General features: G+C 38.3%; 1 protein-coding gene across 1 annotated transcript; it reads left to right on the top strand.

The window, feature by feature from the left end:
• Positions 1-1,377: 1,377 nt before the first annotated feature.
• On the top strand, positions 1,378-5,010 carry Ppdpfl (pancreatic progenitor cell differentiation and proliferation factor like). The gene is made up of 4 exons (XM_023717744.1): positions 1,378-1,575; positions 2,982-3,059; positions 3,157-3,256; positions 4,207-5,010. The coding sequence occupies exons 1-4, from the start codon at positions 1,521-1,523 to the stop codon at positions 4,217-4,219; spliced, it is 246 nt and encodes an 81-aa protein (XP_023573512.1). The 5' UTR covers positions 1,378-1,520; the 3' UTR covers positions 4,220-5,010.
• The last annotated feature ends 8,359 nt before the right edge of the window (positions 5,011-13,369 follow it).

Genomic DNA, 13,369 nt, shown 5'->3' with positions numbered 1-13,369 from the left:
ACACAATGGAAAATAACAATAATTGTTCTGGATGCATTTGAAAGCCAAACTGATGCAAATAATCTTACAGAAAAATTAAATTAAGAATATACAAATGAAAGCAACATCTGTAAATAATTTGAAATAGCAATTGAAATGACCACCCCTCAATATAAAATGAAGTCGAAATTTGATTAATCAGCTGAGTCTATCCAATATGAAATCAACTGACACTACTAATATTAAAGAGTTTTCATCAATAAATGATATTGATCCAATGTCATAATTTTTCCCACATTATCCTGAAGCCATCTATTTTTCATTAATCTTCCTGGAATTGCTAGCTCACTCCACGAGCTCACTAAGTCTGACTGTGAGTGTCTCTTTCCCAGAAAGGCTTTAAGGTCCCAGACTCTCTGCTGTCCTCCTGCGACAGTTGGATTCTCCTGGCGTCATAGCACCCGTGGCTCTGTTCACTTTCCCCAGCTAAACTGTGGACAATCTGTGGCATCACCAGTTGTGCCCAGCCTGGTGCTTTTGGTAGAGTCTGAGTTCTTATCTAAGGTAGAAGAGATACCTGACTGTCGGTTCCTTCCAGGTAAACAGTAATGTGTTTTATGCTGTGACATTAAAGAGTGACCCCAAACTGGGTCTGAGGCCAAATGTCCTGTTGATTGCAGCCCCTGTTGGCACGCTGACACATTCCAAGGAGAGAGAAGGGCAGCTGGCGGGCGGAGGGGCGGAGCGTCCCCTCACAGCCTCGTCTGGCTGGGTGCCGCCCGAGCTCCCATTACTCACTGCGCAGAGGCCAACCGGCCTGTACTCACATATAAAACGTCCTCAGTGTTCTGCATCGCGTTGCCAAGCACTGCCGCTGACTCCTGGTTTCTGGTTGTTGAGGCTTCTCTCCTATCATTGCACCTTGTTTCTTTCCATGTGTGTAGTTTCTGAAGAAATTTTCAAGCCACGTTTGTCTTCAAGGCACAAATTTGGGAAAATAGGCAAGTGACTGCTTTACACCTGTGTTCATTGTTCACTTTTATTGTTGTTGTTGGTTCTGTGTTTACTTTTAGATTTGTTTTAAGTGGAGTAAGTTGTGTGGGCATTGTCTTTAGTTGAATATGTAGTTTTTCTTTCTTCTTTTTCCCAAATAATTATACCAGTTGATTTCTTTCTTTATTCCAGTGTAGGGTTTGAACTCAGGGCCTTGGCGCCGAGCTATTAATTTTCTTTATTTGAGACAAGGAGTTGCTATATTGCTGGACTCAAATCGTGATCTTTATGCACGAATTTCTGAACTTTCTGGGTGTATAAACATGCAGCATTTTTCTTTATCACCTTATGTTTGCAATTTGGTGCAAATACTTAAATTCCTGTTACCAGATATTTATTATATTTAATAAATATGATGCTGCTTTCCAAAAACAACTGCTACAGAAAAGGAAAAGGGAACTGCACGCTTCTAACGGGAACGTCCCTTTCCTGGTCACGGTCCCTCGGATTGCAGCTCACCGCCTCTCCAAGGACTCTCGCTGGAAGCCATGGCGTCTGTCCCCTCCATCGGCTGTCTTCTGGCCAGGAATCAGTACTACCGAAGTAAGTCGTGCCTCCGCTACAGAACAGCCCTGGGGCACGTGGTGCCAGGTCGTGTGTGCGAGGCCGCACCGAACTGTGTACCATGTACAGAATCTAAGGGAGAAAACGTGACCGCAGAGGCACCACGGGCACAGAGAGAGAAAGCTTCCAGGAGCAGTCTCGCCTTAGCTCCTACCTGGGCTTTAGCCATCTTACCTTTTGTTTCAGCGCTATATTTTAGTCTCCAGTATTTTGTATTTCATAGAGTATTTTAAAACCTGAAAGTGTTGTATAATTAGAATATTATTTAGATTTTTAGAAAAGGGGCCAGTATGACTTGGCTTCAAAGATTTTATAATTTCCATTTTCTGCAGCAAATAATAGGTTAGTATCAGTCTGGCCAATTTTATTGTTATTCATTTATTCATTTGTGCATATTCGTAGACGAAGAGCACAGTGTAGCATCTTAAAGAAGGTTGAGAAATTTTGTAAATCTAAACGAATATTTTAGAACCAAATTAGTATGTGTTGAACGCATGCTTGCCAAAAACCTGTAAAAACAGTTCTTATTTCAAGGATTTTTCATGCATAATTGTTAAAATATCTATGAACTTATTCTTTTTTTTAAACAAAATCTACATTATTCCTATTGTTATTGTATCAACAGAAGTTATATTTTGCTTTTTAAAATGTCTTATTTGTATAAGCTGAATAGGGCAAGTTTTTTTTTAAAAAAATAACTTCTTTTTAAAAATGTATTTGGTACAGGTTTTACTATGCAGCTCAGACTTGTAGCGATCCTCCTGTTTCAGCCTCCCCAGCGCTGCGATTACATTGTGCGTCACCACGCCTGGTCTCAATGGCAGGCTCAGCGTGCCTGGGGGTGGGTCTGGCATGACATGTGGTGCTGAGGACTGAATGTGGGTCCCTGTACCTGCCTAAGCAGGCACTCAGTCCTCTGAGCTTATCACACTGGCCCTAAAATAACTTCTTAATGTTTGAAATTGGTCATTGTTATAGCACCAACGTACATGTATGTAATGTGTTAACACAGTACAGCAATACTTTTTTTATTTTATAGTTATTTTCTTCTTCGCCATTTTTATTCAGATTTTGTACTTCTTGAGTTGTTGAATTTGACAACATTAATAACATATCTTAAATTCTATGTCTATACCCACTGAGGGAGAGAGAAGAGTTATTTACCATCATAATGAATATATCTTATTAGCAGAAAATGTAATAGCTCTTACTAGGGAAGCATTTTCAGGGATTAAAGCTCGGATCAATTTTTCTTTACTAAATTCCCAAGCCAAAGGTAAATGATTTTGAATCATGCCATTGAAAAGCCTCCCTGTATAGATAGGTAACTTGCAGTACTCCTTGCTTTGCCATTCACTTGTTTCTGTTGTATCCGTTTCCTGCAGAACTGAGTATTTCTTCCGTGAGCTCACTGGCTGGTCCTGATTCTGCTAACATCATAGACGACGAGAAGCTGCTACAAGGTGCAGTTTCCATCTTAATACCATCTTCTTTATTTCCCTGTTTCTCTATTCTCAAACTTTTTTTGATAAGGGAATTTCATAAGAATATTGTTTATAGGGCTCCCGGAAGTGGCAGAATCCACCTGGTGGTTTAAATCCTTTTTCTATTCTGAACCTGTGCTTTCAAACGTGAGAAGCAAAGATCTGTCTGCCAGTGGGTGAGTTTTAACCTTTTCTGGGGAGCGCATTTGTTACTGAGACTGAACCACTGCACGCAGTAACTGTCACGAAACCCATCAGGAGGACAGGCAGGGAGGCTTTGATGTGAGGCCCACCTGAGGGCTGGGATGGAGCAGGCAGCTGCTCCCCATTGAACAGCCACCAGCAGGAGCGTGGGGGGCCACCCTGAGCCAAGACTGAGAAGTTATCCCTGTTGCCATCTGGGGAGGATTAAGTGGGGCTGCAAGGCTGAGATCTGAGTCTTGTGTCTGCACAGTAGCCTCAGGGAAGGATGATAGAGACCCAGGATGGCCGCCTTCTGAGTGGCCTGGCTCCCACCCTGCTGGTCTCGGCTTCTGTGCCCTGCCAGCTCTTGGAGTGAGCAGGCCTGCAGTTTTGGGAGAGGCTGTACCTGCACACTTTCAACCTTAACACACAGAACAGCATGCTTGTTACTCTATTTTTAAAAACCTGTTGTCCGTATAGTTTAGAAACTTTAATAGCTCACTGTTAAGTGGAATAAAAAGAATATATAATAAAGGTTCCAGACTGAGTGAAAACATAGGGTGTTTTGATGAATTTTCCAAGTAAAATAACTTTGAAATAAAATAAATATTTTAAGTAAGTTTTAAATTAATTAATTAATTAATTAATTTGTTTATTTATTGCGGAACCGGGGATTGAATTCAGGCCCTTGCGCTTGCTAGGCAAGCACTTATTCTACTGAGCCATCTCCCCCGCCCCAAGCTTTAAATTTAAAGAAAGGCTATTTGTTGAAAAGAAGTTACAAATTTGCTTTGTTGTTTACAGATTTAAATTATCAAGTGTTCCATTTTCCCACTTTATTTTGGCTCTAGAGACAATACAAATTGCAGATAAGCATTTCCCACCCAGTCCCCTTGGCGTGCTCTTCGGAGAACGTCGTGGTAATGTGGACTCTCTCATGCAGCTCCCACAGTTGACTTTGAAATGAAGATGTCTCCTGGCTTTGGAGCTGCAGAGTTGAGCCCTGTCCTCAGCGCGCCAGCTGCTCCGGAGGACTCCTCTGACTTAGACCTCGTCTATGTCAGAAAGCCAGCAACATAGCGAAAGAAGTTGGTGCAGCTCTCTCCCTGCTCAGAGGGTGGCTGGAGATGGCATCCGCTTCCGGGAGAAAAGGCAATGTGCTTTCAGAGACATGTGTCATTTTAAAGAATACAAGAGTTTTTTTCATTATGTATATTATTTTTACCTAGAAATTTCAGTTGGACTCTTTTTATGTCTGTTGAATGATTTATAACGTTTTGAAGTTGAAGCATCTGTGTTCCATGTAATAGTTTAGGGTACTGGGTTGCGAAGTCTAGAAAGGAATTAAAGTTGTATTTCTAATGATAAAAGTTGGAAGTGGTAATACATGCTTTAGTGAACCACATTTTAAATACACCACTATGGATCAAAGTGTCTATGGCTTAGAGTTCAGGATCTTAATATGTTAAAGAAGTATGGTGATACAATGTTGAGGAAAAAGTGCAATGATCTAAATATACAGTGTGGTTTTAGTTTTATTAAAGAGTTATGAATAATCAGAATAGATTAGAAGGAATGAAACTGAAAGGATTATGGTGGTTAGTTCTAGAGATGAAGTAAGGAACAATTATAACTTGCTTCTTCATGTTTTTTGTACCTTCATATCTTCTAAGATGAAAAATTTTGTATATAAAGACAAAATAATGAATGCTAATGTAAAAATAAATACTGAAATAAATGTTTCGGATGTCCATGTTTCTTAAATTTAGCAGAATTTTCTCCATTTTCTTCAATATTGGGGAGGTGAAAGCTAATGAATTTTATTTGAAAGCCTTCAGTAAACTGCTCATAAATGTTTTTCAATGTATGCTGTAAGGTTCAGACTATGGATACTGCATTCACTTAGCAGCGGATGGTGCTAATATACGTGGTTAACGCTACGGTAAGCGTCCCATAGAGCACTCATGATGACTACCACTGTCAGAACCAGGACAACAAGTCAAGCCTGGTTGGTTGTATCTGTCGACCTTAATGACTCATCATCATTCACAGTTTCCAAATACATTTTCTTTCAAGTTTGCTTTTCTCTAATTCCTAACTGTCGGTTAAGAACTCAAATGTTCCATTCTCCTGTATCAGTGAGGGTGAACCTTTCAATGATACAAACAGCCCACTCTGCCAAGTGTGGCTCAAGCTCATCACCACTGTCTTACACTATCGTTCACAAATGATAGCTTTCCTTGTACTTGCTTGTGTATGTACTTTTTACTAATTTGTAGAAGCCAATGAAATACTTCACATGTGCAGTTCACTTAATTTAAATCTAGCATTAAATAAAATTAAACATTTAGAGACTGACCAAATTGAGAGGGAAAACATAGTAAAACACAATAGTACAATGTGGGGGTCTGTTTTTACATTTATATTGTCAACAAAGTTCACTTTTCTTAACTACCTGTTAGATATGTGAACGGATTCTTTATTTGATGAATTTACTAAAGTAAGAACTTGGTCTCTACTTTGATTTCTTAGAAGCTACCATTTATGAAATTATTTATTTTTTTCTAATGTCATTTTTTTGTATTTAGAACATGTTAAAAATTATAGCTTTGAATTTAGTTTAGACAAGTGTTATTGTTTTGAAGTTGTTCATATTTAAAGTAGTTGAATTTTATATGATGCTTGAAGTCAAATATAACTGGAGCATAGTTGTTAACTATTTTCACATCCTTTTCTTTTCTTTTCTTTTGCGGTACCAGGGGTCAAACTCATGACCTTGCACTTGCCAGGCAGGCACTTATGCTGCTGAGCTATCTCCCCAGCGGTTAACCATTTTCAGAGTGGTTATGAGTACACACATATGCACACACAGGTACAGACTGAGATAGATATATAGATATTGATACATTGTGAGGAGGGATACCTTAGAAAATATAATCTTTCTCAAAAATAATAATAAAACGAACACATAAAATGATTTAAAAACTGAAAGGATTCTTGTGTGATACTCCAGAATTTCTACAGAACTGGAATAAAATAAAAAGAACAAATATCTTATTAATTCTGAGTAATTTCTTTTAATAAATTAGAACACATATTGGTGATCTTTTTATAGAATATGTCAGTCTTTCCCAGTAAGACTGCCCATTATGAAGGACAAAAACCAAAACAAATGCTATTTAGGTTTGGGATTATTTTTTATTCTTAATTTGTAGTTAAGAAGGCCCACTTGAATATAGGTTGACTCCTGTGAAAACGGAACCCTTCCACATTATTGGAGGGTTGCACAAAACATTAAAACCACTGTGCAAAAGCACAGTGGTCCTCTGAAACACAGAAAAAGAAATTCCATTTGGACTCCCCACCCTGAGTATCTTCTCCAAATACTTAGTTATCATAGAGCGATACATACATAGCCATAATCATCGCAACTCAATCAACAGTCTACAAATTACAGAAGCAGCCTATGTAACCATCCACAAATAAATGACAAAGACAAATACACATATATGAGTATTACTCAGCCATAAAGAAGGATAAATTCAAGTGGTTTGTAGGAAAATGGATCTTGAGGCCATAAAGTTAAGTGAAATAAATAAAATATAGAAAAATAAATATCATATGGCTACTGTAATCTAAGCATCTACTAGATAAAAAAATTTAAACTGAAAACATAAGAGCTGTGGAAGAACAGAAGGAGTTTTACTTCATGGAGAGGGAAAAGAGACTGAGGAAGGAGGAAGGGAAGATGGAGGCGGTAAAGCGAAAGTGTTGAACAAGAGCTGTGTGTGTATCACGCCCCCAAGACGAGTGTGATTATCACAAAAATCTACCAGGAATTAAAAAATAAAATAAATTTAAAACTATGTTTTTATCAATAAAATATGTTACAGAGAGGTGTCAGTGTAAGAGTACTTTAGTCAAAATTTCTGCGGCATGGTTTCACTGTAGGTCATGTAGGTGATGGCTAAATGCATTAGAAAAATGTCCAAAGTCCCAGTGCCTGAGGACGCTCTTTGATTAATTTGATATTGTGAAATTCTACTTGACTGGGTTTGGATATTTGTATTAAATTTGACAATTTTTGCTCAGGAACTGTGAAAATAGAGTTGACGTTTCCACTAGTTTTTAATAGGTAGTTTTGATAGCAGGTTCCAAGCTGTTGACCTTATGTCCTTTAGAGAGGATACTACCAGGCGACAGCCAATGCATTCTTGCTACAGCAAAATTATCTGGTGACAGTTTGGGTCTGCTTGATGCTTTATACATAATCTCAAATTTAGGAATGTGTAAAGCATCTGCAGAATTCTATTTCACTGTTAAAAAGTGATAATAGCAAAAACATATTTTAAAGAGTGAAAATGAAGAGTCAGGAAGAATAGAACAGAGATAAATCACTAACTCACAAAAATTCAAGAAATATAGTTGTAACACGTACAAAACAACACAAAATTCTCTAACCTGTCAAATCCAAAGCTCATGACCTCAGTACCTCCCAATATTCCTTGCAGTATCTTCTCTCAGAGAAGGGGAATATCTTCTCTTCAGCTCAAGCAATCAGCAAATGATCCTTGATATCTTCCTTCATATCCTGTCAGAACCAAAGATTTTCTGATCTAGTCCCTAAATGTTTTGGGGACCAGTCTATTCTTTTTTGTTTGTGCAGGGTCTCGCTGCACAGCTTGGACTCATAGTGATCCTCCTGTTTTCTGCTTCCCTAGTGCTTGGATTACAGGTGTGAGCCACCACACCCGGACTCTCATTTGTTATTCTAGCAGCGTGATTGGAATCCAGTCTTCTATCACTTCTCTCCTGGGATATTTCTGTGACTTCCTCTGATCCTCTGTGGTCTATGATGCCAATGTTAACTCTCTCCAGGCTTCTACAGAATATCAATGATCATCTGTACAGAACATAAATGTGATGATATCCCCCTATCAGTGCACTCAGGTATGTGTGATCCAACACACACACACACACACACACACACACACACACACACACACACACACACTAGCCATACTAGTCCAGTGTGGCCTCACACTCCCACCTCCAGCACCTGTTTCAGGTTCAGTATCCTTGGATTTGAACTCAGGACTTTGTGGTTGCCAGGCAGGCACTGTGCCACTGAGCTGTCTCCCTGATCACCTCGCAGGCTTTTTTCCAGTCCCCCTTCTATGTCATCTGCCTGACAGCTCCAAGTGTCTTTTTCTACACTGCTCCCTCAGGCGTGAAGCTCCGCACTTACACAATCTCTATTTGTCTTAAAGCTTAGCTCAAAAGCACTTTCCCTCCAGAAAGCTTCTCCTGACTCCTTGCTTCAGTGAGGTTCCATCGTTAGGTCTAACGCTTGTGTTTCTCTCCCTCACACTCCTTTCAAGTATAACTTTGCATTATTTCTGTCCTTATTTATTTAGTGTGCATTATGCCTAGGACACTCTACAGTGACTAGGGCAAGGATCCTTTGTCCTTGTCTGGTATTTCAAATCTAGGTTCTGAAATATTGATGCATCTTTGTCACATGAAGGACAGCAGTTCGTTGCTCAGGGCTGTTTTCTCTCACCAGAGTGTGACATTCCAGATAAGCAGGTGTAATCCGGCACACTGGAAGGCTGAGGCTGGAGGATAGCACACTTGGGCCCAGCCACGTCAAATCAGTGATTTAAGGACATTCTGTATCAAGATTAAATAAATAAATAAATAAATAAATAAATGGCTAAGGTTATAAATCTGTGTGAAAGCTTTGGTTCACTTCTAAAGAATAAAGAAACTATTTTCAGTAATGATAGATGCTATAAAGGAAATATACAAGGTAATTTGATGGAGGAGGAGAGAGAAACACTGAAGGGGTAGGGAGGGCTTTTTGGGGTGGGATAGTTAGAGAAATCTTCAGCCCATGCAAATCCAAGAATTGCTTGGATAGCTACTGTTCAATTCTGCTGGTCTTTTTTTAAATTTTTATTTTAGTAAGGGTCTACAAGGTCTCACTATGCAGATTGGATTCATCGAGAGTCTCCTGTGTTCAGTCTCCCAAGAGCTGGGATTACAGGCATGTGCCACCACGCCCAGTCTCAAGCACGTCTCAGCGCGCCCTGGGGGCGGGGGAGTGGGCCTCGCAGGGCCTTCTGGGAATCACACCCTGGCCGCTGCCTCTGCCTAAGCAGTTGCTTTAATCTACTGAGCTATTTGGCTGGCTCTCTGCTGCTCTTTTGAAAGGAGCAGCTAAATAGTTAAAATGAATTTTTTCTTTTTATTCTTACTTTTTATTTTTTAATTTCTTATAACACTTTTGTTATTTTGTTTTGTTTCATTTTTAAACCAATTTTGCACCTTTATATCTGGTAATTTAAACAATCAATTTGAAGATAATATCATACAATACAGCAACCATTACTGAATTCCTATTACTTTGTTTAGTGAAATTTTTAATCATTGCTAATGCTGCTTTTTATTGCTATTTTGTATTCTTTAAAAAATAAAAAGAAAAAAGAAAATAATTTTTTTCTTCCTTTTAATTTTTTTGACCAATTTTGCATGCTTATATCCGGCAACCTGAACAACTAATTTGAAGACTGCATTATGCAATATAACAACCATTGTTGAATTGCTATCATTTTCTTTGGTGAAATTCTATATCATTTCTATTTCTTTTTACTATTTTTATTCTTTTTAATAATAAATTAAAAAACAAAGAGAAACACTAAATCTGCTGGAAGATAGAGTAGGTAGAACTCTTGAAGATGTTGGTATGGGCATGAAAAGATGATTTTGAAATCGAGCCCTCCAAGAGGAGAAGTGGCCAGTTCATGAGAAGTCCCTCAGGAGAAACATGTCCAGAGCAGTTTCACCCTCTCGGCTCATTCCAGCCTCCTTTCTGCACAGTGAAGTTTCCTCTTTGCTTGCTCTGAAGTCTCCAGCTACACTGTTGGCCAGAGGCAGCTGCTTGGGAGGAGTCTGATATTTTCTATGTGGAAGGCAAATTGTTGACTATGTTTTTCTAACTAAATCCTAGATGAGAAATGGTGGGTTTGGAGGTTAGGTCCTCTTTCCTTAAAGTCCTTAAGAGTAATTGTGGGCTGCCAAGTGGCACGTACAGGGACAGGGCCTGCCTCTCTCAGTTCCTGTGGGGCGGTGTTACAGGCCTCATTCATCCTTGGGTGAGTTTTTAGAGTAACAAGACAGGTTGCTTTCACCCTGTGCTTTTCTTCCCAATGCCCACACTGGGTGGACAAATATACTTTCATGTTGTTTTTTCCCTGGTGTTCTTTGATAAATTTATTTTGAAATTAAAAAAAATCATTTTAATTACTTATTTGCTAAAGGGTTTCACTATGCAGCTTGGACTCTTAGTGACCCTCCTGTTTACAGCTTCCCCAGTGCTGGGATTACAGGCCTGTGCCACCACGCCTGGTCTTAGTGGCCTGTTCAGCACACCGTAGCTGGGGCTGGTGTAGCATGTGGTGCCTAGGATCAAATCCTGGTCCTTGCGCTTGCCAAAGCAGGCACTTTGCCTGCTGAGCTACCTCCCTGGCCCTTTCTCTACTGTTCCTGAAAAATAATCTTACAATTACATTATATTTAGAAACTAGAAAAGGAGAGCAGTACACCGTCATCATCCGTACTCAATAATTTAGGAAGAATATAGCTCTAGAGTCTGAAGAAATTTCCCCTATTAAATTCTAATATGGGCTCCTATAAGGTAAAGGAGAAAAAAATGTACAATATGTTTCTAATTTAGAGCTTCAAACAGTTTTTATTTAACCTTTAAACTTATTAAACATGTTTTCACTGAATTTATTATAAGCAAATATCTATTTCATTTATTCAGCAAAAATGAGTGAATTTTGTTACAATTTTCTTAAAACTAATATTTGCTAGAGTAGTTTTCTATGTAATTTTTAATCAGCTTTGTTAGGGCTTATGGGCCTCCAGGTCATACACTCAGAAATATGAAATTTTTTGTACCCTAGTAATTTTTTTTGATTAGCAGTCAGTTATATTATAAGCTTCATGGATAATTTCTTCTTTCTACATGCTTAGCCTAGGTTTCCAAATTAGGGAAGGACATTTGCCTGAACTAGGATTTGTATGTCAACTTAATAGAAAGGCCAAGATTTCACAAGCCTTTTCCAAGGAAAAGTAACTAATGTTTTACCCACAAATAAACTAATTTTGAAAATATTTATACAATTTCAAGAAGCACCTGGAAGGGGCTACCTGAGTGCAAACTTTAGGCTGTAGGTCTGCATGAGAAGGGTGACTGATAAGACCCTAACCTGAGCATTTTAGCTTGTTCTTTTGCATCCTAGATGGCATTTAACCTGTTCATTAGTTTTCTGTTACTGTGGGTACTGGGAAGTATTCTGGGATGAGACCCAAGTTTTTTCTCTCTGTTGTTCCAAAGCCCTTCCTTCTGACTTGTACCTTCACATGATTGGATGCTATGTAGTATGGTGTCTGAGTTTAGAGTACCTTTGATTTTGTTTGACAGTGACTATAAGATCTCAGTTGGTCTTGCAGTTTGGATCCCTCAGGACCAAGGATTTCACTCTGAAAGCAAAACACGCTTTGTTTGAACAACTATAGGACTAGAGTAAGAATTTCCTTAAAATTTAAATATGCGTTAGAAAAACTAATTCACCTCCACCAATCTCCAAAGAGTATACGTTTCAAATGAAAATAAATTAAAAATATGCCTTCTCCATTATCCCCTTACATTTGCTTTCCAAACTGTGGCAACCAATAGGAAATATGTGCACTGAGGTGGCATTTTAGTGCTGCAAAATTGCAAAGATACACATAATGATAATAATCCAACTTAAATATATTGTACTTTGTAAGTTTTTATTTAATAACTGTTAAGAACTTCCATATCATTCTCACTAGGGACATCTCTATTCTGTTAATGACTGTTAATTATTTCCAATCATCTCATATTAAGACATTTTTAGGATTTTCATTAACCTTTTATATTACCAAAATGATATTTCATACACTTTATTTCATATACATTCAATAATTAATTTGTGTTATACATGCTTAAAAGTGTCAATCTTGAGTTGAAATGTGATTTTACATTTTAACTTAATAGGTTGAAGTGTTAATTTTTTTATGTATTTAGTACAGAGTCTACAGGGTCTCACTACACAGATCAGACTCCTAGTGATCCTCTTGTTTTCAGCCTCTCAGGCACTGGGATTGCAGGGATGCGCCACCATGCCCAGTTTCATTCTTTATCTCAGGGAACACCAGGGGCAGGGCTGGCACGGCATGCTGGGGATTGAACCCCGATCTTTGTGCCTTGAAGTGTTAATTTTGAAGTTTAATTTTATTTTAATGCAAACTTCATCTGAAATGTTTAATAATTCAGACTCTCGGTAGCAGCCATTCATCCACAGTCCTATCAGTCCATATCGCAGACAGAAACCTCAGTGCATAATCAATTGTTCATCTTTTCCAGTGTGTTAGGAAAAGATAGGATATACATTAGCTTTTATTAGAAAAGTCATTACAAACACAGGCATATATTTCTCTTCTATTTGGTTCAGCTACTCTGTACATCCTCTACACTGAATCATCTGTTCACAGAACTTTTAACTGTGTTCTATATTTCAGGATAAGCCTTTAAATGTCATACACTATACATTATAAATTATGTTACATGTGTTTGTCAGGTTTATGTTTCAAATTGATTTCGTTAATGAGGTTTTTTTCCAAGAGGAAATCTTTATGCTGTACCATTTGAAAATATGTTTTTGTTTATTTCAGTATTTTCTTACACAGTTTGAAATTATGCCCTCCCTAAATATTTTTTCATCGCTAAGAATGGTGCCTAGGCTTTTGAACACAGTGAGCAATTACATTACCATTGAATGACATTCCAGTACTTCCTCCAATACTTTCGCGTTTTCTCTGATCTCTAGTACTTTCATAATTAATTTTTAACACTTTTTATCTATAATATATCCTTGGCAAAGGATGTAATGAAGAGATTTGAAACTTTATATTTAGAGCTGCTCTGCTCTCCCAGTGCTATGCCACTCAGTCTCCCCCTCAGCGTGTTTGAGTCTTCTTGCGGGCATTACTGTTGGTTCTCTTGATGTGTT

This window comes from Octodon degus, unplaced genomic scaffold (assembly GCF_000260255.1).
Source record: "Octodon degus isolate 3935 unplaced genomic scaffold, OctDeg1.0 scaffold00054, whole genome shotgun sequence".
In the NCBI taxonomy this organism is placed as follows: domain Eukaryota; kingdom Metazoa; phylum Chordata; class Mammalia; order Rodentia; family Octodontidae; genus Octodon; species Octodon degus.
Note: the sequence above shows the minus strand (reverse complement) of the source record. Positions and strands in the feature narration are given on the sequence as shown.

Coding starts and splice junctions, on each gene's coding strand:
- Ppdpfl (XM_023717744.1), top strand. CDS start 1,521: ATGGCGTCTGTCCCCTCCATCGGCTGTCTTCTGGCCAGGAATCAGTAC. Junction 1,576..2,981: donor CAGGAATCAGTACTACCGAA/GTAAGTCGTGCC, acceptor CGTTTCCTGCAG/AACTGAGTATTTCTTCCGTG. Junction 3,060..3,156: donor CGACGAGAAGCTGCTACAAG/GTGCAGTTTCCA, acceptor TATTGTTTATAG/GGCTCCCGGAAGTGGCAGAA.